At 39.2% G+C, this 25,475-nt stretch overlaps 1 protein-coding gene across 1 annotated transcript in view; it reads left to right on the forward strand.

Annotated features, from left to right (window-relative positions):
• TTLL5 (tubulin tyrosine ligase like 5) overlaps positions 1–25,475 on the forward strand; it is a 124,662-nt gene that overhangs the window by 39,382 nt on the left and 59,805 nt on the right. Inside the window, exons 17-29 of the mRNA XM_041472124.1 lie at positions 1,321–1,434; positions 1,796–1,887; positions 2,487–2,549; positions 3,471–3,509; positions 4,452–4,597; positions 5,577–5,880; positions 9,852–9,972; positions 11,560–11,706; positions 13,846–13,943; positions 16,741–16,874; positions 17,490–17,603; positions 17,984–18,391; positions 19,830–20,014. Coding sequence (XP_041328058.1) covers positions 1,321–1,434; positions 1,796–1,887; positions 2,487–2,549; positions 3,471–3,509; positions 4,452–4,597; positions 5,577–5,880; positions 9,852–9,972; positions 11,560–11,706; positions 13,846–13,943; positions 16,741–16,874; positions 17,490–17,603; positions 17,984–18,391; positions 19,830–20,014 — 1,965 coding nt within the window. The remainder of the gene's footprint in view (positions 1–1,320; positions 1,435–1,795; positions 1,888–2,486; positions 2,550–3,470; positions 3,510–4,451; positions 4,598–5,576; positions 5,881–9,851; positions 9,973–11,559; positions 11,707–13,845; positions 13,944–16,740; positions 16,875–17,489; positions 17,604–17,983; positions 18,392–19,829; positions 20,015–25,475) is intronic.

The raw sequence follows: 25,475 nt of genomic DNA on the forward strand, positions 1-25,475 counted from the left end.
ACAGAGGTTTGTGTCTCCTGCTTTCTCATCCAGATTGTCTTGTTTTCTCTTTTTAATCAGTTCTAGTTAGGCTTAATGAAATATTACAGGTGGTACCTGCTATGTCTGTTTTATCTTTGGATTTTTCTGTGCCAATCACTGCAGTATAACCTATTCTAGTGCAATGCCTGTTGCTTTTGCTGTTGCTTCATCTATAGATTCTGAATAGCCGCTTGCCATTTCTAATGAAACGGAGAGAATGGAATTTAATTCCCATAGTCTTTACAAATAAAGATGCATCCTGCCTGATCATCTTGCCATGGATTTTTTTTGTATCTGAGCAGTATGGGATATTCCCCTGGACTTATCCACCTTAAGGTTTCTGTCATGTTTTTCTCTTCTTTCTAGATTAAGAAAGAAGATGCCTCTCTGCGCATTCTTTGCTCAATATAGAGCTCAAAGAGACTTTGAATTTAGTAAAAAAGCTTGAGACCTTCTCAGTAGACTTTTAGTGCAGTTTTTGCAGAGGTAGTTTATCTAAACTGAGCTTAAGACCATCTTAAATGTACTTGAGAAAAAGTTCAAAGATTTGTCTTGCTTGGATTTTAAAATTTTATAATCCTGATGATTTGAAGACATTTTGAATTCCTGTCCTTTTGTTAGAATTGGCCAGGACTGCCCTTCAGGCTAAAAATAAGCTTAGTGACACTGCCTGCAAATTATTGCATATTTTAAAAAATTTGCATATTTATGCAAATTTGCATGATGTATCTGTGTACATCTGCAGGTTGTGTCTGTTAAGTGTGAGAAGTAGCAAGTTGACAGTTCAGCAGTATAGGTAACAAAAGAATAACAGGTTGTGAACTTTTCCCTGCAACTTTTATCTCACCAGGGAATTACAGTCCTGTTGTTCTAGTGTAGCAACACAGCTAGAACAGAGAATCATGGTTCTGGTACCATCGATGTGTGAATCCAAATGTATTTGGGTCTTGTGAATGCTGACTCCAGTGCCCCTTGTGTGAGGATTTTCCTGTATGACATTCTGACTTTCCTGCTTTTGGTATGTCTCCTGTTTTTCCAGAAGGGGCCAGGGGTGTAGATTCTGGCAGTGATGCCTGAATTGTGCCTCCTGTGCTAAAATCTAAGAATCTGAGTACTCACACTTTGACATCTGGGCTGTATACTCTTCAACAGCTGGGGTGTGGAATTGTGAATTTTGGCTGTAGTGCTCTGAAGTGTAGATGCTCCTGGGAGTGGCATCCTGGAATTTGAATGTAATTTTTGTTAATATGAAAATTGAGAGAGGAGAAAAAAATATCTGGATTCCCACTGTCTCTACAGCGTACCCGTCCTCTGTCTGCCAGCAATGCTGAAGTTAAAAGCTCGATGCCCTTAGGCAGGGAAAAGGCAGCAGGAAGGCACAGCAGCTCTATGCTAGGCCTCTCCATGGAGGAGGTAAGGAGGTTATTAAATAGCTTTTATTTACCTTGGCTTTCATGCAGTATGTGGGGTTATTTGCTCAACAAATAGTAAGTGCATGTAAATGAAAAATGTGACAGAAGATGAGTAATTTTTGAAACAGAATTTTAAGTTTTACTGCTGGTATTGCCCTTGCTCTCAATCATGCCAAGCAGAGATGTGCTTGAAGCAGTGATAGACTCCTTCAGAATTTAAATGCAAGACAAAATTCCTTAAGGATGTCATTATCTACCCAGTCCATTTGCAGGCTGAATAGTCTTGTTTTCTGAAATTCAGAGATTTTTTGGAAAATTGTTATCTATTTTGCTGGCTATTCTCTATTTTACTTCCTAATCAGATCAAAGTTCTTCGGCGAGTGAGAGAGGAAAATGAGCGGAGAGGAGGCTTCATCCGGATATTCCCTACCCCATTAACATGGGACCTTTATGGGTAAGAATAAAAATGTGATAGGATGGCACTGATGCTCTGTGTTGAGGGATAGTCTGTATTAGTTATGTGTAGATCAGCTATCTTGGCATTTAAAAAGATGTTTTGGCAAAGTTTATTTTAGCCCTGAATGTTCTTTTTTTCTGATCCCTTGTTTTTATCAACTGCTGCTTTGCATAACTGCACCCCATGGAAAGCTGTTGGACATTATTTCTGGTATTGCGTTTCTGTTAGCAAAAATCTGAAAGGAAGACACTTTTATTCTATCTACTTTTACATCCTCAAGCTTCAGACTGTGTATCTTGTCATTAGGCCATAAATGCCCTATAGGACTCACTCCTTCTGAAAGTTATACTATATTACAGTTTGCTACATTTATTTTTTCCAGTCTGTAATGTTTTCTCCATCTCTTGCATCACCAGGAACTTCAGCTGAGAAATGATAGCTCTCCTCCTTTCGTCTTTTCTGTTGTGGTGCAGCATGTTGTCTGAATCCACTTCTAGGATATTTGTTAGAAGCCATTTATTTCTGCATTGTGCTGCCTTTCATTGAGTTTAGCTCTGTCTTGATAATCCTTTTTATTTTTTTTTTTCTTTTCGTAGATCTTTTCTAGAGCACAAGACATCAATGAACTACATGCTGGCTACACATCTGTTTAAGGACAGGTAGAAAGCTTCTCTGTTTGGGAGAGAGGTAAAGGGCACAAACAGTACAAAAAGGATTGATTCCTCACTTATCCAATGTTATAAATACAAATCTGGGATTTATAGGAGTGGTGATAGTTGTGCATCTTTTCTCTAGTGTGCCATTGATTGTTGGTCATATATTTATGTGTTGCTCTTCTGAAACCAGGGGCAAAAAGGACAATACTCAAAAGGCATGGGAATCATTGGAGTACTAATATTACTATAGACATGAAAAAGCTTCAAGCTCTTAGGTTTCTCTGTGAGGGCATTATAGGAGGTCCTGGCTTGCCTTTTGTTTCAAATTTGAAATTGCATTAAAGCTTGTCTTCATGTACAGTAAGCCCTGAAATTGACTTCTCCAGCTGTTTAGTATCTCTGTCTTGACCTGTGCAATCATGATTTGATAATTCTTTTTCTGGGTTGTTGTTGGATGGTTGGGACAGTTCATGCCACTAGCTGAGCTTCCACTGAGTTCTATGCAGTGTCTTTCACTATGTGTTTAATGCCCTTCCTTCTCAACAATTCTTCTTGTGCAAATTTGAGATCCACTATGAAGTAACTACCAAGTAAAGAGAGGTGTCTGAGAAAGGAGACAATATTTACAGAGGCTCTTCCTGCATGAGTGCTGTACAATTTTTTTCTGTGTATGTTCAGGGATGTGTCTGAAGAGTAGTTCTAAATAATGCCTTCTCCAGCTTAAGCCAGACAAATGCAAGCATCAATTCTAGTACAGCTGCTCATGGCTCCTCTTTTGGAGCCTTTTTTTTTTTCTTTAAGATAGAACTCACAAGTAATTCTGTAAATATGGTCTTTCCATTGTACATGTGAAAGACTAGGGAGGATTTTTAATCAAGGCTGATCCAATATGGAGAGTAATTTTTGACATTTTTCTCTTTGTAGGAGCAAGATGAAAAGAGAGTTCATCACTGGGAGATCCCGGTAAGTAGCTTCTTAATTAAATAATTTATGCTCTGCAGGATTTATTCTAAATTTAGATTTCCTTAGCTTCATCTTCCAAGTTGTGAGTCAACAACTTTTCTACCTGAAATCTATGAAAAATAATTTGGAAAATTAGAATCATACAGTGAAAAAGAATATATCCACACGTGGAGAGCTCATGTTTTCATTGGACCTTAAAATTTCTCCTCATAAGCTTCTCACTTTGGTATTCCTACCATATTGATAAGCTTCATCATTGAGCTCTCTCAAAAGATCTTGTAATGCATAAGGATTTTGGACTTCATATTCTCATATTTACTTTGTTAGAACTAAAAAGATAAATGAAACAATAAGCATTTTTTGTGTTTTTTTCCACTTATATCATAGGGAGAACTTTTCTGGATTTTTGCGCACTGGCAGAAAATTGTTATTTTGTATGTTTCTCTTCTGGAATCTGGGAGGGCTCCTCGTCCCTTGACTTAAGTAGAACTTGTAGAAAGTTTGGCATTTTCCACTTTTATAATGTTAAAATTCTTATATCTGATCAGTGAAGAACAAACTGTCTACATAAATGGTTCAGACAACCGGATTCATGTCAATGTGCTTTCTTTCCATTCCCCTTTGTTGTTTTGTACTCTTGCAATGTCCTCTGTTAATTGTGCCCTGAGCTCTTGCATAATGGGCAGCAGCTGCTCAGTCATGAAAGTGCAGCACTAGGTGAGTGTGTCTTGGGGCTTTGAGGGGCGATGTTCTGTGAAGTACGTGCAAGACTCTCTTCAAACATTTACACGCTTAAGTACAGCAGAGTTAGACTGATGGTAGATATTTCTTCCTTGTATCAGCAAGAATGTTTCTTGAAGTTTGATCAGCTAGGTCTCTTGTGTTATCAGGGAGAGAAAGACAAGGGGAGACTGAGGGATATCTGTGTACTGTGCTTCCCAGAGCAGGTCTCCATGGAAGGCCGGATATGAGGATGGAAGCTGTGGGCTCTCATGCTCCCTTTTATGAGAGGAAGCTCGTTTCACTGGAGTTACGGAAGCGTCGGCGGTACCATGGCAAGGTTGGAGCAGCACAGACAAGAGCATCAGGTATGCATGGCTAGGATTTTAAATGAGCAGCTGGTAAAAAAAGTAACCTAAGGACATTTTCATTTGAAATGTGTGTGAATGGGGTTGTTCAGTTTCAAATGTTTATAGTTTTCACTTCATTCTAGTTCTGAGCTTCTTGTTTGTTTAGTGCCTTGAATTTCATTCCCACCTTCCCACACTCCCATGTATATGATTAAAGGTAATCAGTGCTTACTTGGAGATGAGCTTGTTTGTTGCATTTTGGGCAAAGAATTTAACAGTATGTGTGCCTCTGTAATTCTTCAGTTTTTCAGAGAAAGATGAGACCTTTCAGACTGATTCTCCTAGACAGCCATGACTCTTAAGCTGTTGGGAGCAAAAATCTTTGTCCAAGCTGGTGTTGGGAAAAACTTAAAGGGGTACAGAGGCGAATAATCCCCACAAGTGGCTGTTCCTGCCTTTATTTAAACTCTTTGTAATAGCTGTGTGATACTGACTGCAGTAGCAGAGATTGGATGTTATAAGATGATTTTTGCTGCTGTGTTAAGGTATATGATCTTTATTGGCACATGTGGAAGTTTAGATTTTGTAGCTTTGTTTTATTTGACACGCAACATGCAAAAATTTGTGTGTATACATCTCAAATATGGATGTAGGTATGTCAGTACGTATGTAAGAATCAGGATAAAAAGACAGGAAAATGTCTTTGCCTCTTTGATTTTGTGTGGGCATTCTTTTTTTCATTTGTAAGGTTAAAACAAGAATCTTGGTGTTCTTCTCTGTTCTGTAATATTGGGAAAATGGGCTTGTCAACTGATGCACAAGCTGAAAGACAGAATAATATGGAACAGTCATACTTAACATGGTGTTCTGAAATGGCAGTGTTCTGACCTTCTAGAAGAAAGGTTATGGGGTAAACCAAAGGGTATATGCAGTAGAGCAGTCCTCTCCACTTTCTTTTTTTTCTCAATCAGCATATGTGATTTCTCCTCTACTACAGGCACATCAGAACCAACAAAACTGTCCCTCAAGTCAGACATGAAGTCAGACACGGAAGGTGAGGAGGAAGAGGAGATGGATGAGGATGAGGATGAAGAGGTAGATAGAAGTCTTTGCTCTCTTTCGGACACCCAGGTGAAAAACAAGCCAAAGCTCTCTGACTCTGTGGCAACTACTTGTAAGGAGAGGTTACCAAAAAAACACAGCAAGAAGACTGGAGATGGAGAAAAGCCGTTTCTGAAAAAACGAGCCTCAGAATCTCAGTTTAACTTGCTTCAGATTCTTCAAAATCAAGGAAACTTGAGGTGGGAGTTTACTGTGTATTGCCTCTAGTTTTGACTTGAAGCTAATACGACTTAAAATATGGAGGATGCAAGTTATGAATGTGAAGGGATAAGAAGACCCTAGAAAAGGGGCCTGGATTTTTGTGCAACTGTGGGCTGCCTTAACATGTTGGCAGAGAAGGGAGACCGTTGCAAAATCTGAGAGTTTACCTGACTGCCTGACCTGTTGGATCAGTGTAAAGCATGACCCTATGGTTTCCATTTCTGTTCTTTAATCTGGTGATGTAAGCTGTTCTTTGTCAGCTCAGGCTTCTAAAATGCTTGTTTGCCTTAATGGAGGATGCCTGCTACTGAATTCTAAATTTTTTCTTCTCATTCTTTGCATTTGCCAAGAAGTGGTTATAAACGTATGTTAAATTATCCAGGAAGAGTTGGATTGGAATATACCAATGCTGTTTCTCCATAAAGTTACTTTTCTCCTTTTGTACTTTTATTTTTGATGATAGAATCTTTACCTCTGGTAGTCATCTTTGCTGAAGGTCATTGCCTTCTGAGAGCAAAATTAGGAAGTAATTTGAGAGTGACAAATTACTGAAACATCTCATTGCATGTTGTTGAGTAGGACAGTGTGGAATAGATGCATGACTCTTTCTTGGAAAAAAGAGATGTGCTGGAGGAGTTTCTATAGAAAAACACCAAGCAAGATTTTAACCATATGTTTTGAAATATGATCCTCCCCTTGAATGTGGGTAGCAAAACTGTCCAATTGCAGAGGGACAGAAAGTACAAAAAGAAAGGATGATCATATATATCTGTGTAAGAAGACTTTACATATTCTAGATAAGAAGCAGCATTATGTTTTCTGTCAAAAATGTCCAGAGGTAGAGAAAATATTTCTTGTTGTTGCTTTCTTAGTTTAGTTTCTGGGAGAAACTATGAATTATTCAACGGCTTTGGGGATTGTTCTGATGTCTAATTGTGGCAAGGACATTTGCTGCTGTGACAGGGAAGATTCTGAAACCTCTTTTGAGGATAAACATAGCAATGCTCTGTCTATATCCACGTATATATAGAACTGACTCCTGCCGAGTACATAAGCTCTGTCTGATGTTCCTGGCAGTCTTGCTCAGCACCCAGCACTGTTGGGATTCCCCACAGAAGGGTATAAGGCTTGTGGTGACCTCTTGTTCTGAGATTGTGCTGGGCTTGGCCCCATCTAGTGTGTCATTGATGTAAGCTTTGCTTGTGGGCTCAACAGGTAGAGGAGCTGAAGTAATAAAATTTTCATCCAAGAGAAACCAGGCCCATTCTACTCAGGTTTTGTAAGTGGTAGGACTTTTCTCTCCTTTAGTCAGCCTGATGAGGAAATATCTGCCTTCCACACATTGGGTGTTACTGGTGAAGAAATGATGGTCAAAGGAAACGTGTTCCTCCAACTGTGCCAGTCCCAAGGAAGTAAAATGAAAAGGAATTTATTTTCCTGCATTGAAGACCTCAGGTTTCAATATCACCCCCACAAAAGGAGAGGCAGTGTTAAACAAAAACCTTCTGTAGCTTTTGTCATAGAAGTATCAGGTGCAGGCCAAGACCTGTATTATTTGCTGATGTTGATAACGGGGCTCCTTACCAAGCACAAATCTTGAACTGGTCATGAGATGTTTGAGTTGTACCTACACCAAACCTGACAGCTCTAGAAAGCTGAGGTTGAGAGCTTTTTCTGATACATGGTGACCTGATGTAGAGTATCAGTTCTCAGCATGGATTCAGAGAGTTCTCCCAATCTTCCACACATGTAGAAAGAAAAGGTAGATGTAGTGATTAGTAGTATACAGAGCTCAGAGGTGTTACAAGGCCTGCTGTGCAGTCTGAAGTTCCTGGAAGACAGAAATTGTAACCAGGTATTTTCATCATGTTTTAGTTGCTGCAGTATAGCTATTACCAGAGGATGTTAGCTTGAGACTCTTGTGCACTTTCCATTGGCTTAGTCCCTCTTCGGCCCTTTGTGACCTTCCAGAAGCATCAAAAGTTGATGATTAAGCTGATACATGGATACTTCCAATGTATTTTATTTGAACTTCAATTCTTACCTAAATGGATGCATTGATCTCTATAAGTGTTGCTATGGTATGATTTCTGTGCAACACTGAAACATAATGTTCCTGAGATTTTCAGACATATAAACCAGGAAGACTTAATTGCTGCACAGAGTTTTTAATAGCATTTCAGGGACTCATGTACCTGGAGTCATAAGGACCATATAAGTACGTGAGAATATTTGTAAGAAGCAGAATACAAGTTGAAAAAATATGATGAGGTTCCTCAGGAATTGTTCTGAAGCTGATTATATAATCAATTCAAGAATGACACAAAATGTACAAATATGCTAATGAAATTTGGTGATTAAAAGTATTTGGGAGTTATTACCATGAGAAAAAAGTAGTGGACTACATATGAGAAACTGGATGACCTTGAGGATATAAATAGCATAACTAGGATGAAATTCAGTAGCACAAAGTACAATGGGATGCTTATAAGAACTAATAATTTACAACAGAAGTTCTGTCAGCTGGGTGTTCATCAACTAGAAATTAATTATAAGGAAAAATACCTTGCATGCTGGTTGATCAGAGGAAGTTTGTGAAGTCCTAGCTCATGCATGCATGAAAACACCAAATGTGTTCCAGGGCTTATCACTTGACTTCATGTGGAGTATTTTGTCACCCATATTCATGGAAGGCAAATTTTGAGTGCAACACAGGTGGAGGTGAGCTGCTGGTCTCATCATGTCACTATTGTGGGTTCTTTGTTAGAAGAAGATGACGACACTGGCAGATGTGGATAGATCACACTAATAAAATGAAAACTATGAAAGGATGTAACTCTGGTAACAAAGACATTCAAGGTGGGAAGCCCATCAGGGATTATATTTAAGATACAGGACCATGTTGGAGAAAGAAAAAGCAATTATAAGCTGCTCATAAGTGAAGCTGGGCTTATAGTAAGAAGAGGTTCCCATGTATTAGAACAGTAAGTTTTAGAATAATATTTCAGGAAAATAATGGGTTCAAAACTCTGGTTTGTTTAAGATGAAACTTAAAATTCTGCAGAAGGTATTAGGACACTTCCTGTGATAGAGAAATCTGCTGCTATATCCTTATGAAAGCTTCTAGCAACTGTGGGGAAAACTATGAGGAAGAGCAGAAGCTGGGAGAGCAGAATGTTTGAGGATAAGGTTTAGACCAAGAGGACAATGAACAGAATTAGGCAGAGCTTTCAGCAATTTGTCTCACAACAGATGCATATACTGAAGAGGTTACTATTGTGAAGGGAATGAGAAGATACGCGTCCCTCCCAGTCCTCTCTTCAGTTCATGCTTACAGCTTCCCAACATGTTCAGCCAGCTGCACAGCAGATTTTGCTGATGTTCCTTCATTCCTCAGTGGTGCCTTGCTCAATGAAATTTGGCTTGTATCCTGAGCTAGCAGGGGAAGAGCTCACTTTCACAGATTTAATTCTTTCATTTCCAATGGGAATTATAGGGCCTTTGTTATAACTCTGGCACCAGTACCAAACCCTTTGTTTATTTTATGGTCTGTTGTTGTGGTGTTCAAAATGTTTGTGAAAACAGAGGCCCAGTAGAGCCTTGAATTTGTTTTAAAAACACAGTTTTGCTGATGTCCATGTTACTGGCTTTTAGAGGAGAGTAACCAAGGCTGTAAAAGGCAGGAAGAACATTGTATTTTTAGAGTTTATCTTAGAGAGTGCCTACTGTCTTTTGTATCTCCTGGAATATCTGCCACCCTGTCTTGGTGAACTGAAGGTCTGCTTGAAAATGCTGATGGGGTGAAGGGGTCCTCCTTTCTTTGAGCTTCAGCATTAGTGCACTTAGGAAGTCCTTGCTGACTGTACTTTGGTTCATAAGCTGTGCCTGGCTGCTGTAACTCTTCCCATTCCTATTCTGAAGTTAACTGATTGATTCTTTTTGTCCTCAGCAAAGTACAAGCTCGTACAGCTTTCTCTGCCTATCTACGGCACGTTCAGCTTCGACTGGTGAAGGAAGCTGGTGAACAGATCCAGAATCCTGCCTGGGCTGCCAAAGAAGATGAGCAAATGGTAAGAAGCTTCGTGTTGGCTAGACTGAGAAGCCAAGTTGGAATCTGCCTTGAGAGTTTTGAAGTCAGTTCTCACCCTTGCAAGTACAGAAGTCTGACTGAGATGATGGCTGTCCATCTTTGTCTAGGTGCCAGTGCTGTATTTTTAATGTACTGATGAGGTAGGACTGCTAAGTGACCTCAGAGCAATGACAGACAGCTCTTAATGACCAGACTCTGTTGACATTCAAGCTGCTCAGATCTTGTGTTGGTTTTCCTTCACTGATTCCTGAGCTTACCTGCTCTTGAATTCTTTAGAAGATTCTTTAAGAGTACTTGTCAGGATCTGGTTTGTGCTGCATTAAGCAAAGCACTCATCTACTCAAATAGAACGGGTACCCACTTAAGCTTTTTCTCTTATGTGCTGTTGCAATATATCCAGACATCTGTGTTAATGAATCTTACTTGCATTCTAGATAGAGGAAATTAAAGTAAAAGCCACTGAAAAAAGAAAATAAAAGTAATGGACTTTTCTAGGCAGTATTTTGAAGTCCTGTGTTTGATATGTACGCATTTTAAAAAGCGCAGCAATCCCAGATCCTTTCACAAACCTTGCTAAAGGAGCTTTGTACAGTAGGCTCTTGAGCTTTCTGCATATATTCTGAGTGTGTGTTGCAGGGAAACAGCCAATGTAGTTCAGAGATAAAATTGTGTGTCAAGAATAATCATTCAACTCAGTGGAAAATGTTACCTCTGCTCTTTCCAAGTGGAAATTAAAACGGGCTTTTTGAGAGTCACTTTGTCTGCTGTACTGTAAAGAATAATGTTTAAAATAACAGATCAAACCAGCCTGGAGTAATGGCAGTGAGAGACGAGCTGTGAAATCCAATATTGGCTGTGAGGCTGCTCATTTATGCATTAGCAGAGCTCCTAAGCAAAAGCAAATCCAGAGGCGAGACAGAAAGGGTTCAAAACACCCACAGGATGCATCTTGTCTTAGGGTCTGCCTTGCCATATGTTTCCCCCACCAGAGGTCAAACAGACATGGTGAGGGACAGGAATTACATCTACAGGCTGTAGATGTAGACATCTAGTGCTGTGGAGAGGATGTGGCAATAGTATGTAGATGAAAGATGATGAAATGGGGCTATGCACTGTAGTGGAGATATCTGACCAAGATCCCTTGTCCTGTGGTACTGCTGAGAGAGTTTTATGTCAGTGCACTTTTCCACAGGCCTTCTTTAACATGTTGCAGGTGGGGTTTTGGAAACATTCTCCTAATGTACTGGACATTACAGCTGTGTCACTGCATTTTGCTGATCGGTTATTCTTTCCTTTATCTGCCATGCTTTTGAGACAAATGCTTCCTAAGTGTTCAGAATTCTGACCTGCTTCAGGCAAGATACACCACTGTTTTTCTCCCCCACATTGAATTTATAGGGCTGTATTGAAAGTGCATACTGCAGAATGATTTTGCCTGCCAGTTTCAGCTCATTTTCTCAGGACAGCGTGTTTAGTTCCTGCCAGTCCTTAGCTGCTCTAGTATCTCTATTCTCTTCTCCCCACACCTTGCAGATAGCACGTTGTTAACTCCATCTCTTGCTTTCAGGACCTTATAATCCGCTTTCTGAAGCGAGCTGCCAGCAACCTCCGTCCATCTCTGCGGCTGCTGCTCCCCAGCCGTCACATAGGACTGATTGATCGGCGTCGCATCCTGGCTCGCCAGCTGGGCGAGTTCATCATCTCTTACAACAAGGTGACTTCTTTTTTAAATGATTTTTTTGGTTCCTCTTTTCTTCTTATAAAGTGTTTCGTGCAGGCTGTTTCAAAGGCACTCTTCTGTTATTTACATGATCTGCTTGCAGCTGTGCATCCAACAATGGTACTCTGTTGAAACCGTCAGATAGACAACAATATTATTACATAATATGTGCAGGCCAGTAATTACGCGCATAAAAAGAAGTGCTGAAATGAAGTGGCATTCAACTGGCAGTGTGCTTTTTCTTTGCCTTGTCCTTGATTCTAATGCTTTGTAATGCCTCTTCCCACTTCTTATTTTTATGGGGTTTCTTTACATATATTTGGTGTCATACAGAACAGTATGAAATATGTATTTTACTATTTACTTGGTATACTGAGGGACTGCTACATATCTGTAGTAATGTACTCTGCATGCAAACTGCAAAGGAGTTGTGGGTCCTAATTTAAATAATTTTCACATCTTTAGATGTAGGTGGTGTTGTTCTTAGCTTAGTGGTTTCAACCTAATCTTCGTCCTGCAAGGACAGCTTCCCCTTTCCTTTGCCCCCTAGCATTTCTTCAGTGTTAGAATAAGGGTAATTGAAATTCAGCTTTCAGAGGCAGCTGCTAGAGGCCTTCAAGCTTCTACTCGTTAGAAGAGGATGTTCACTTTCATTGCCTTGTCAGAACTGAAATCTGGTAACTTGATCTGTCTAATCAAGGTTGGTACTGAACCAAGTCTGTTCCAGGGAGTGCCTTGTATGCCTAATGCTCACTGAAGTACTCTGTTAGGAGGAGCCACAAAGCACTTGGGTGGCTCTGTGGTGAGTGAAGAATGCAGCTGCTTTGGATATAATTTCCACTCAAATTGTATTCAAATATTAGGATTTTCTGCTAACTCTTGAGTAAATTCACAAAATAAAGCTGTGTAACTGGTAATAAATCAGTGCATAAACATATTTTCTCAGGTAAAACAAGCGAGAACATATCACTTGAGGTTTCAGGACATCTGTGTTTAAGTCTTTGAGAAACTGTTAGGCTGTGAGGTTTTTTAATTTCTGATTCCAACATATAGACTTGTTTTATTGACTTGTAACTTCAGATTTAATAGGGACTCCTGCTTGCCATTGTATATCATCTATAAGACACAGAAGAATACAGCTCCAGCAAATTAAATAAAACCGATCACATATGATCCAGACATTTACTTAAGTAATAAAGGGTAAAGATGTCTCAAACTGGCTTTTTCTTCCCTGTTTGAATTATGTTTCAAAATATGTATGTGATCCTTTTTTCCTGGGATTGCTCAGGGTAACAGCAGGAAGAAATGAAGTGGAGGTCAAGTCTGGTCAGATAAAGCTTTTAAGCTGGTACTGGTATTTCAGACAGGTCTGAAGGTTTTTCTAATGAACAAATATGTTTGTATCAATCCAACCTCTAGTGCCATCTTGTTCTACTGATGTAAAATAGACCGTTTTTATCTGAAAATTTGCTCCCATTTTCACTCACAAAGGCTTACCATTTATTCCAGTAAATTTCCATGTATAAGCACATTTGCCGTATGCTGTACTGTTTTACTTTCTTAGGCTTTTCTAAAGCAGTGGGGTTTTGGTTTTTGTGTAAGCCCTCAGCAATTTGCTGCTTTACAAAAGAAATTAACTTAAGAAACTACTGGTTTATAGTAGAAAATCTGTTGATTTTCTTACAGACATCCTTCAGTTTCTTTAAGATTAATTTTATACTTTTTCCCTCCTTCTGTCTGTCTACTTCTGGGAAAAATACACAAATAAAAGCTGTTTGGAGGAGCTCTGTGGCAGGAACAACAAAGTGGAGGAGTGGCCTAATATCTGTAAAGAATGATTTTAATTTTTTTCCCTTTCATACTTCCTTATGTTTTAGTTAGGAGTGTAGTTGAAGGAACAGCACACATTTCTGAAGACCTGACCATTTCTCAGCAAATCAATTGTGTCAGGTGGAGGAATGGACTTCAGTGTATGCTTAGGGTGCTGTCTCTGGGACTCGCCATATTTATTCATGTTGTTGCACGTAGCAATGTTCTTTTTTTCTTAGATCCTATGGAATTGGTTTTTGTATTCTGGGAGCTGCAGCTATGCCATGGAACATAGAGACGCTTACTGATACTGCTTCTTAACAGGAAACGGAGCTGATGGTTCAGAAACAATCAAAAAAGAAACAGGAAGAGGAGGTGGGAGTGAATCCTAAAGACTTTCAGAACTTCATTTCCAGAGCAAGGTAGGAATAGATTTTATTCCCCTTGATAAATGATCTCTCAGCCTTGAAGCATTGTTCTAAAGATGACTTGATTGATCTGAAGCCTCTACATACCTTTATTAACTGTAGGACCTGTTCCTGCTGAGGGACAAAGAGCTTGTCTTCTCTTGTCTTTCCAGCAACCAAACACTTGTAACATCAGCATCTGGTGCATAGGGAAGAACATACAATAGATGTTTTGACCATTAAGTAACTTCCCAAAGGACAGCAGTGGTTGCCTTGGCCTGTGTAAATTTCAAACTGCTGCTGGTGAGTTAATGGTTTCCTCTCCTGTGATGCTGGACTAAATAAGGCAGTACTTCAGAAGGAGAATGAAACCAGAGCTACTGCTCAGATGATATTGAGCTGCTGTGGTTGAACAGTTGTTACAGCTCTCACTCAAGTTTCTGCTCTCAGAAGCAAATCTCATGCTTGCTGCCTCTCTTCAGGAATTTTCCAGGTCTGGATTTTCTGAGACGAGCAGAGAAGGGAGTTAGGCCTCTTATTTGGCAAGCAGTTACTTTCACAATGGAAAAGCAGCATTTTCTATCACTGCACTTTATCTGCTTTAAACTTAAAAAAGTCTGGTAAGAAACATATTTTGAAAATAATTAAGTATTCCTTAGGGCCTGTAGCATTGTATGTAAAACAATGGTATTGCAACTATCTGACTATGGAGAGATCTGAAATTGTTCAGTGAACCACAATTATATTTTCAAAATCTCTGATTCTTGAGGGCAAAGAGCAATTCCTCTTGACTCCCATTATTTGGTCAATATATGACATGCCTATATAGGCAAGATCCCCTGTCAATATCTGGACAGAGTTTACCTGCCTTTTCAATGCCCATCTTTTTTTTCAGTGAAGATTGATGGTCACTTCTTTTGCATGACTGCTTATTGAAGTGTTCTTTCTTTTTCTGTTTGAATAGCACTAATAGTGAATGATTAGAAGTGGGTGGTAGCTGAAGCATCCTAAGTAAGTTCAGGTGGTTTCACAGTCTTATCTTGATACATTCTTATGAAAACAAGTATTTTACCTTTTGCTAATATAATTGATGGTGTCATTACTGCAGCAGATTTACAGGATTGCAGAAAAATCTTCAAATAAAGATGCCTGACTACCATACACCATAGGATCTAGTGCTCTTGCTAGAAATGCATATTATGTGGGCCTGGGCTTTTGGTTCTCTGAACATTCTGGCCATGAAATATCTGTTGTGTCCTAGGCAGGTAGTTTTCCTTTTTGCAACAGAAATGTTAAGAGATAACATGAAAACAGAAGAATTTGCAGCTATTGGCTACCATGCCATCATGGCCTGATGCACAGTCTATCCAGGGGCTGGAGATTTTTGCTGGGTTGTCTGACTGAGTGATATAGAATAGTTTCCAATGATCAGACAATTTCTAGGGATGATCTTTCTGCTTCTTCTGAAGTATGAGGTGTGTTTGAAAACTCTGATATCTGACACTATTTGCCATGGTGCTTCAAACTTAAATTAGTGAGCAGGTCATTTGTAGCCAAGCAAAGGGGATAGATTTCCACTTCACGTGTTCATTCTGCAGTACAGTGAATGCAACAGTGGAGAAAATGGGTAATCAATGTTGCTTCTTAATTGAGATTGTCTCATTGACATTCTAACTTTGATATTACATGGATGTCATTGTGTTTAGTTGTATGTATGCTATGACCATTGATTTGAAACATTCTCAGTGCATTGTAAAAGCACATACATACTGGTAAATTCACTTAAAAGCTTAAAGCACCTTTCCACACACAACTTCTCATTCTTGTATTTCCTCTTCACTTCTATTCTGGGAGAAAAAGTGGAGTTTGGATCTTCAGGGCATGCTGCAAACTTCAGTGTATCAGCTTTAGACATAGTTTTTACCAAAGCTTAGGCTAGCTAATACTAGTTACAATTGTGATATTCAGAGGATATTTTGAAAGATTCTAACTGTTGCTCTGCTACTTTATATTTCTGTGTTGCATTTTCTTGTAGTGTTGCTGGCACTGTACTACTTGTTTTGATGTTTGCCATGCCATACAGCTACTTGCTGATGCTGAGACAACACTGTAAAGCAAAAGGAAAGCAAGTTAGATACTAAACCAGAACTACAACTTGCACAAGCTCTAATAAGAATGGCCAAGTAACAGATACTGGTTTGGGACCAGTAGATGTTTAGGATATTGGGGCTGTCCCACTTTGTTCTTGTAAGGAAAATCAGAAACATATACAAGTTTTGTGAGTTTCACAAAAATATTGACTGTTCTGGTTGTCCTGCAGTTTTGGCTAATTACAGGCTTTTTCCTTCTTTCTTCTTCTCCCCATGGTGCTGAACAGAATCTACTAATGGTGACTACAAAACAGAGGCTGAGTTCTCTCATGAGAAAATAGCTCATTCTAAAGAGCACGTGCAGAAGATTCTCAAATTTAACTGTGAATGGAATCTCTCATGTTGAGCTAGTCTTCCCAAATGTGTTCGAAATACTCACTTGCTCTTTATTTATCTTGGGAAGGCTCCTGAATGCCTGGAATTTCCTACTGCATAAGAAGATGATATTTTAGTGGGAATCTCAGGTTTAACCAGGGCATGTTTCATTCCTTCTGCTCTTACCCTGTAGAACTGAGCAAATCATTAGCTTGTCTACTGTCACCTTCTTTATTTTCCCCACTCCACTCTTCAGTTTCCTTATCGTTTATTGTCTTTGATTGTTAGGTGAATGCAGAAAAGCTTTGTGTCCTCACTCTAGATCCATTCTTCTCTCCTTATTGCAGTGAAAGTGACCTGGAGGAAGTGCTGACATTTTACACACACAAAAACAAATCAGCAAGTGTCTTCCTAGGAACAAAATCCACAGGCACAAAACACAGCAACAGCAGTCACCAGTTAGAGAAACAGCCTCAAGGTGGTAAGTTTTGTAGGTAGTTCTGAGATGATGTTGCCCAGACAAATCTAGTTTAACTTAATTCTGTCAGAAGAGAGCAACCTCTGCACAGTGTTACTCAGGTTTTCTGAGGTTACATATATTTTTGGGGTTTTTTTTTTCTTTTTTAGCTCAGTCTTTTGTGGAGACTAGAGTAACTTCACTCCTGCCTTCTTTTCCTGAGGGGAAATGGGTTGAACTTAGACTGGTATTTATAAGGAGCTAGATATGGTAGTTCATGACTGAAATGAGACTGTGCAAACTGAAGGCACTAAGAATTGCAACGAACAGAGAATCCTGAAATCAAAGTAAGGGATGAATGAAATCAAGATCTTAAATTTTGCTGCCTGCAGTGAGTGTATCCATTAGAGGGCAGAGACTGTATATTTGGGCCTAACTAGGCATTCCATGGAAGGGTGTGCCAGCCATATGTATCTAGTAGTCCGTGCTACTATACATGACACCATAATTGTCATCAATGAAGTTGTGTGGTCTACAGGAAGTATTAGCAATGAAGTCAATCACAACAAGGGTAAATTCTGCAGCATTGTTCTAGTGATTTGCTATGTTCTGCTTCCTAACTCCTTGATTTTGTTCTAGAGCATCCTGAGGTGGTAAAAAAAATAAAAGGCGATCACCCCAAAAGTTCAGTTGCAGATTCGTCTGCAGAGGGAGCACTAAAAGGCTGTAAACCCAAAGAAGCTAAATCAAGTTGTAAGTGAACTGACTTAAATAATCATTAAAAAAAAATTGCCTGCATGATATACTGTTGTTAATACTGTTTTAAACAGAGGTTGGAACCTTTGGGTTCAAACAGAGATCCAAATGCCCAGTTTGTACTTTTAACTGCAAGAGAAGATACTGTAGAGCAGGTAGTGGGAAAGAGTTAGCTGCCCCTCCCTGGGCAGGATGATCTAGATACGGCAGGCTTTGAAAGGAGGTATTTATCATGTAGAGCCTCTTCTTGTCTCTGCTGGTAGATGAGGTTATTTTGGCTTCAGTGGGTCTGAATATAGGCATTTGATGTATTGATATTATCAAAGGACCTAAAAAGCAGATTTTCCTCATGTAGTATGTTCATTATCTTTGTATAGATCCAGAAGTACTCACCTTCTCCTCACATGCCGAAGCAAAATTACCTCAGTGCAGCCCTCCTGGTGCTTCTTCCTCTGTTCCTGGTGCCACGTTCCAGAGAAATACCAGTTCTTGGATGCCATCTCAGCCTGCAGCCTCTGAAAATCCAAAGGTGTCCGGTCAGCCTTCATTGCCGCCTCCTCCAGCTGGTCCCAGACTGATTCAGTCCCCACCCCCAGGACACTCCCTGCAGAGCGCAGCTCCTGACAGCTCTTCTGTGCTTACAAACCCCCTGTCCACTGAGACTTGTAGCCTTGCAGGGTTACATCGTCGTTCTGGTAACTACACCATCGGCCCATTCTCATCTTTTCAGAGAGCTGTTCAGATCTACAGCCAAAGATTGTCCCGAATACCCTCTGCAAAAGTAGGTGAGTGTTCTGGGATTCATAATAACCTACTAGTTCAGTACAGAGTCTGTGTAATTTCTATTGTGAAGTAGGTAGAAATTTTAAATTTCCAGAATTGAGTCTTGTTGGATGGTGCTAAATTTCTTACAGAAAGCAGGGGTACAGGATGCAGTCCTTGTTAGGCAGATGCCCTTTTATTGACCAAATGAACAGGCAATCGTAGAATCATTTGGGTTGAAAGAGACCTTTCAGATCACCAAATCCAACAATTAATACTACCAAGTCCAGCATTAACCAGGTTCCTAAGAGCTGCATTTACTACATGTCTTTTAAATATCTTTGTGGTTTGTGACTCAGCCACTTCCTAGCAGCCTGTTCCAATGCTTGACAACCCTTTTGGTGGAGAAACTTTTCCTAATATTCAGTCTAAGTCTTCCCTGGTACAACTTGAGGCCATCTCCTCTTGTCCTGTTTTTTGTTATTTGGGAGAGGAGGCTGACCCTTACCATACAAAAACCTCTTTTGTGGTAGTCATAGTGATAGGGTCTCCCTTCAGCCTTGTGCTTTGAACTTAGCCTTTGAACTTGTTCAAAAAGAGCTGTGAAACTAAGTATTGTATTTTTTTTTTGTTATGTTACTAATATCATCTATCTTTAGTGGATTTAATGTTGTTTTTATTAGCAGAAGTCCTGTCTCAGTCTCTGTGCTGTTCTTAGTTCTCTGGTTGTCTATCAAGTGTAGAAATCTTGTAATGAAACCTCATAAGTGTTGAATACTTAAAGGTGCGTCAAGACCTCCAGAAAAGAAGGATCTGAATGAATCATTACAATATCTCATTCTCTAGGGTGTCTTAGCACTGCCATATCCATGGGTATCCCAAAACCAAGATTTAGAGATCTGTTATGCTGTCATAGAACTCATTTAAGCAATGCAGCTTTAGAGTGTGAAGAACCTGAAGCATAGTAGAAACTGTAGGCATTTGCATGCAGGCTGTAATCTATTTGGAAACTTTTGGGAACCACATACAGGCTAACAGCTGTGATCCTGATAATACTAAATTTATTTTTTTTTTTTGTATTTTGATGGTATTTGTCTGTTCTAGGTTGTGTGTCAGGGTCAGCACGTTTGCTAGGGTTGCTGTATATATATTGGCAACCTGTCAAGCATTAAAATGTCTTACTTCCCAACTGAGTAGCTTACTTAAAGAGACCCATTTGTTTTTAAGGAAAAACTTTACAGCTTTAACTTGGGTAACAGCTGCCAATGTCTCTGGAATTGGGTGCCATTAGATACATTGTAGTAAAGAGAATACAGGTTTAGAATTGCTACTTGTTCATTTGGGCAATACCCGTGCAGAATAGGTGTATTCTGTATTCTTCTTTTGATGTCTTGCCTGCTTTTGTGTGTCTGTGATCAGCAGGCTGAGGGTCTGAAGCACATTGAAATGTTTGTTTGGTAGGTCTCCATCGCAGTTCAAGCGGGCAGTGTGTGGGCTCAGCCAGGATGCACAAAGATGTAGAACATACTGCCCAGGGCAAGCGTCATGGGCCCACTGTGGCAGCAGCAGAACCGCAGCAGTTGGCAGAAAAGCAAGCAGCCTGCCAGCATTCCCCACCGAGCCACGTCAGTCTCCTTACACAGCAGGTATGTAAGCACTGGAGTCCCCATGAGAGGGAGAAGTGTTACAGTGTGAGCGCTGGGCTGGGCTGAGATAGCTGCAAGCAGTAACTCTCATGAAAATTCATCTCTGTCCTGTTGCTTCCAAGTGTTTGCAGTCACCAAAATTATGATTTTCTGGGAGTTGACAGAATGTATAGAAGTCTTTTTATAGGAGAAAAGGCAGAGGATTAAAAAATATGTTTAAAAAGTGGAATCCGTGCTTTGTCTTACTAGACAATAAACCAAAGTCTTCTCCGATTTGTGATTCCATGCAATTTGCTTCCTTGTTCCTCCAGTGTGTCATCACAGTGCTGACAATGAAAGTCTGCAGAATGGGTTCTGATGTTAATTCTATATTCCAGTAACACTGTAAAGACAGAATGAAATACTTACTAGCATGGGGAATGATAATCCTTTTGTCAAACATGGTGATACATTATTGAGTTCTGGTGGAATGCCACTTGGTTTCATATTTCATGTTGAATTATGTCCTAAATGGCTACACAGAAACAATTTTTTTGCTTTATAATATGCTGTAGTTGAACTCATCAAAGGTGTTCAAGTTGAGCACTTCTTAGTTAATTAGGTTGCCAACTGCAGATTTTCTAGCATAGGCACTTTACCTTGGACGGTAATTTTTTTCTCTTTACTTGCTGGAGACAAACAATTTGAATGTCTTAGTTTAATTCTTCTATTTTGGAATTACTGTTTTAATGGTTATATTTTGCTGAGTTTTCTGAGGCATGTTTAATAGTTGCAACAGCTGCTGGTGTTTACTTCTTTGCTTCTTTCAATTTTATTGTTATGTTTGGATTTTGAATAACTAGTTATGCTATTGGCAATATATTTCAAAATGTGGGGTACATTTATAACTTTAGGAAGCTGAATAGATTTTTCTTTGCAGATAGGTCTTCAATTTTTAAAGGATATATCAAATAATAAAGTCCTTTCTTGTGGATGGACTCAGGAGAGAATGTAGGCATCGGCTGTACTAGTGATTCTGAGGCCTGGTCTTGCATAAGGCCAGATCCTATTTAGACAATTTGTTCTTGTTGGCTTGTCTAGTAAAACTCAGAGCTATCAGTCTGGTTCTCAGCTGGTTTTAAGTGAAATGTCGTCAGTAAAACTGTTCAAAAACTTTGATAGTGAAACATTTTCATTCAGGAAATGCTGATTTGTTGAAAGCTAAATATATGATGGAAATTGCCTCACTGGATAAAAGTTACTATCTAAACAAATACTTGGGAAAAAAATTGAAATGTATCTATTTCATTTCAGTCTTTCCAGAAAAGAACTCTGAGAAATAAGTTCGTAAATTTTTTCCCTAAAATCATTCATTACCCATTCTGCTTCAGCTGCTGTGGTTTGTTAGGTCTGTCTAGAGAACCCAATGTGTCTTCTTGCAGCCATTTGTGTAGCTGCAAAAATAAAATTATTTTTAAACTCCTGTATTCTCGCCATGGTGAGTTACTCCTAGATAAATTAGGAAGTATAAAAGGGGGAGTTAAGAGGGGAATTCAGAAAGATCTGCATGGGAAGGCCAGTGCAGTTTCCTGAGCACAGCTGGGTTGGGTAGCAAGGGAGCATACTTTGGTGGTAGCTGATACCTGTTTAGCCAGCAGTCAGTCAGTCTGTGTAGGTATAGACAAGAGTGAAAGTGGCTGTGAAGTGCATGGGTAGCCTGGAAATGTATTGGCTGCAGTAAATATGTCTGCATTGCTTTTGCTTCTGGGTTCTTCCAAGATGCTTTCCCAAAGAGGTGGGAATTGGGTAGTAGGAAAATTATGGTGCTAATTTGCTTTGCGTCAAGCAAACAACGGACACTCAGCTCCTAGCAGACTCTACTGATTTTCTGACTCTGGTATATTTTGTATTCAACTATGCAATGTTTGCACAGGCTTTGTTTCAGTAGTGAAATATAGAAACATGTGTTGGGTTATGTATTTGTCATCTTCTGTCATCATGAAAAAGATCAGTGTAGAAAGGAATTCATAAGCTAATGAGAAGTTTAGAATTGGAGTTCTGCCTGACAAAGAGTTTCCTTCCTGAGCCTGTGTCCATTCAGTTCTAGACACCTGCTCTCTACTGTGATTTTTCTGGCCATGTTTTTTAAATAATGTCTTTGGAGAGACGAAATCTGAACCTGAAATTTGCTTAGTATGAACATTTGGATTTAGTTGAGAACAGTTTTTAAGGCAATCTGTTTCTTCAGTACTGAATTTATGGCACATAACAATTTCTAAGCTGAGACCATTATTTTTAAGCACACTTGAAATAGACTTGAAATAGTGATGGTTTGGGAGGTTCAGAAATAGCTGCAAAGCCCAGTGTATCATAACTAAAGCATGCAGTTACTACTTATGCTTTTTTTTTTTTTTCCTTTCACATGGACACATTTTGCTCTTCTGTCAATCATTAGTCATTCTGATTAGTTTTTGATCCAGCCTGGATTTTAAATCCTGTCTTGCAAGAAGGGCCCAGGGGTTTTGTGAGAAGACAGGGCTGCCATGACAACAATGGCAGTAAGAGGTATCAGCATACAATAAAACATAATAGTAGGGCAGCAAGCCTTGGGCTTATTCTTGAGGGACCTGGAACCAGGATATCTGACTTTGAACTGCTAGGCATGGATGTGGATTGGAAGCAGAGGCATTGAATAAATAGAATTGCAGGAATTGCAGAGTAGGCTGGCAGTTTGGAAAGTGATTTGCAGAAGAATAGGTACTGTTGAAGCTACCTGGGAGTGCTGCATAGTTTTAGATTTGGGCAGACCAGGATTTGGCCTGAACCAGGAAGAAGGAAGGTAGAGACAGATGAGACAGGGAAATATGTGGAGAGGATTTAATAAACACCTGGAGAGAACTGGGAAGTTAAAGACTATTGGTATGAGATGAAAGGGGGAAAGGCTTGAGATGAGAGTGTTTGAGGGTTCTGGGTTATGAAACCCTGATGGCCTTAGGACAGGAGAATTAAGGAATAGAAAACTGGAGAGGAGAGGAAGGGCTCATATCAGGGTCGATTAATTAAATAGGGCACTACTTTACATTTCCAGACTGGAAACTCTGAATTGTTATTTTCCCCTTTTCGCTTCTGTGTTTAAGCCACTTGAAATATGATAGTATTTTTTAAAAAGCAGTCTTAAATAAATTGGCATGAAGATTAGAACATTACTTATCTAATAATAAAAATAGTATAATTGTTTAAAGCCATTCCAGAAACTTGGAGTTAGTCTACCTTGTTGGAAAGTACCTGGCTGGTATGAAAAGAACTTGATATATGGATTTAATTATGTTTCATGATAAGATTAGGACCATTGATTTGGAAGGGGTCTATGAAAGAGTGACTTGAAAATAGTGGTGTTGCTGTGGACTGTATTTTTGTGGGGGTTTTTGGTTTGTGTGTTTTGGGTTTTTTCCCCCCAAGGGCAAGAATTTCTATGTGAGAGTTGAATGCATTGGTTCCCTGCGTTGCACCATGCTGTGTCTTGTAGGCTGGGGTGCTCTGAATACATACCTCCTTCCAAGAGCAGCTGGGAAGCTTATTTTCTATTCCCGTTTTTGTGAAAATTGTTTCTGGAATCCATACAGTAGTGTGGCTCTCAGGGGTTCCCAGGAATGTAGCCTCAGCAGCTGTGCTTGGAATGGTGGTATCATTCTGGTTGGGAATCCACCTCTGTCCCTCTCCAATCCCTGCTGTTCTTCACTGTTTTCTACCCATGCCCAAGCACCTGTTTCATGTTTCCTCTTTTACGTTCTTGTTTTCTAGCCTCTGTATTAAATTAGTTTATTATTGAGCTAATTTTATTGATATTATTGATACTACTTTTTTATTTACTACTAAAATACTCATGTCCAAAGGGAAAATTTTAAGTATCTGATGAACTCTGAAAAAGATGTTTAAGATCTGTTCTCTGAAGAAAACAAGATTTTTGTATTTACATCAGCTTTCTGTCTTGTCAGTCCTTTCCATTCACTTCTGGAAGATCAGGTAGGAACTTCACACTGATACTCATATACAATTCTTAGCATATGAGAAATGGAGCTGTAGGAAGGTAAAGCCTTACTGATGTGCAGGTTTGTTCTGTTGTACTCAGTTTTCAGTCCTCACAGACAGTCACACAATGTGTGTAGGAAAGTTTTGCCTTTCACTGAGTTGTGTTTTTCTACTATTTCTATATTTTTTTTCTAATAATAAAGCTCATTTTGAGATTATGACAACAGTGGGAGTTAGGTACCACTATCCATACTATTTCAGACACTAGCTGATTTTTGCAGTATGTGCAATCTAACTATAGTACTCTACAGCATCCAAAAATAGAGAGGTGTGCCTGTCATTAGCTACCCAGTGTGTCTGGGAGCAAGCAGAGATCTCTATGGTAAATGTGCCTTTGAGGGTCCAGCATTAACCTGGTAAGGCAGAGGCTGAGTAGGCTCATGAGGAGATATCCTGTTATGCCCTATCTATTAGAGTTCTTTGAACTGAGAAAAACAGCACTCAGTTTAGCTTGTTCATATTCAAACTTCCAAAAAGGTTTTTGACAAGCTTTCATCAAGTGCTGTTAAGATGGACAGGTGTCTGTAGGATGATAAAGGAAGTTTTATTACAGATCAAAAAAAAGACCAAAAGCAAACAAAAAAAAAAGTAAATTTGCTATATATCAAGGGGATAATTGAAGGTACATAGTACAGAATGTACATGTTTCAGTGTAAAATTGAAGGTTTGAAAGGAGGGGGTTCATAAGGACATTAATAAGGCATTTTATTACTTAAAGAATGAATTTAAAAACAGTTGCCAGGTAATATAGGGTGTGAATTTACAGTGGATTAACTACTCTGTAGTGTTCATCTGTGTTTGTGCAGCTCATTTGTACTACATGAGGTAATTTTTTGTTACCTTCAGTATAATGTGGGCTGCAAGAGTCCCATGTTCAGTTACAATGAAGGTTAGGTGTGTGGTGTAAACTTAAACTTGAGCTTACCTCCTGGTAATTTGTCACTATGTTTGCTTGTTTTGATTATTATGAGTAAAACTCGTAGAAATTTAAAAGCTGTCTTAATTAGGCTAGACACTGGCAGATCAAGTTCAGTGTTTACAATTAACTGACTATATGATAAGCAATAATTTTAACCTCTTGAATGATTAATCTAAACTTTATTTCTTTAGGGAAGAAAAAAAATTATTTCATTGAAAGCTCAGTGCAGATACCTGTTTCGAGTTAAGCAGTAAAGTCAGCAAAGAAAAATGATTAGTGTGTTTAAGGAACAGGACAGGATATATATGTTTTAGTGTAAACATCAATTACACAACCTCCCTCAAAACTGCTTTCACTTCTGGGTGACATTTCTAAAGTGAATTTAGGAAAAATTGTGTTTAAAATGATTGACTGCAAATGCAGTTTTAATGAGATGGTGAAAACAAAGTTTTTTGAGAGAGGAGATAAGTGGGA

Source organism: Pyrgilauda ruficollis, unplaced genomic scaffold (assembly GCF_017590135.1).
Source record: "Pyrgilauda ruficollis isolate IOZ18807 unplaced genomic scaffold, ASM1759013v1 scaffold28, whole genome shotgun sequence".
NCBI lineage: Eukaryota > Metazoa > Chordata > Aves > Passeriformes > Passeridae > Pyrgilauda > Pyrgilauda ruficollis.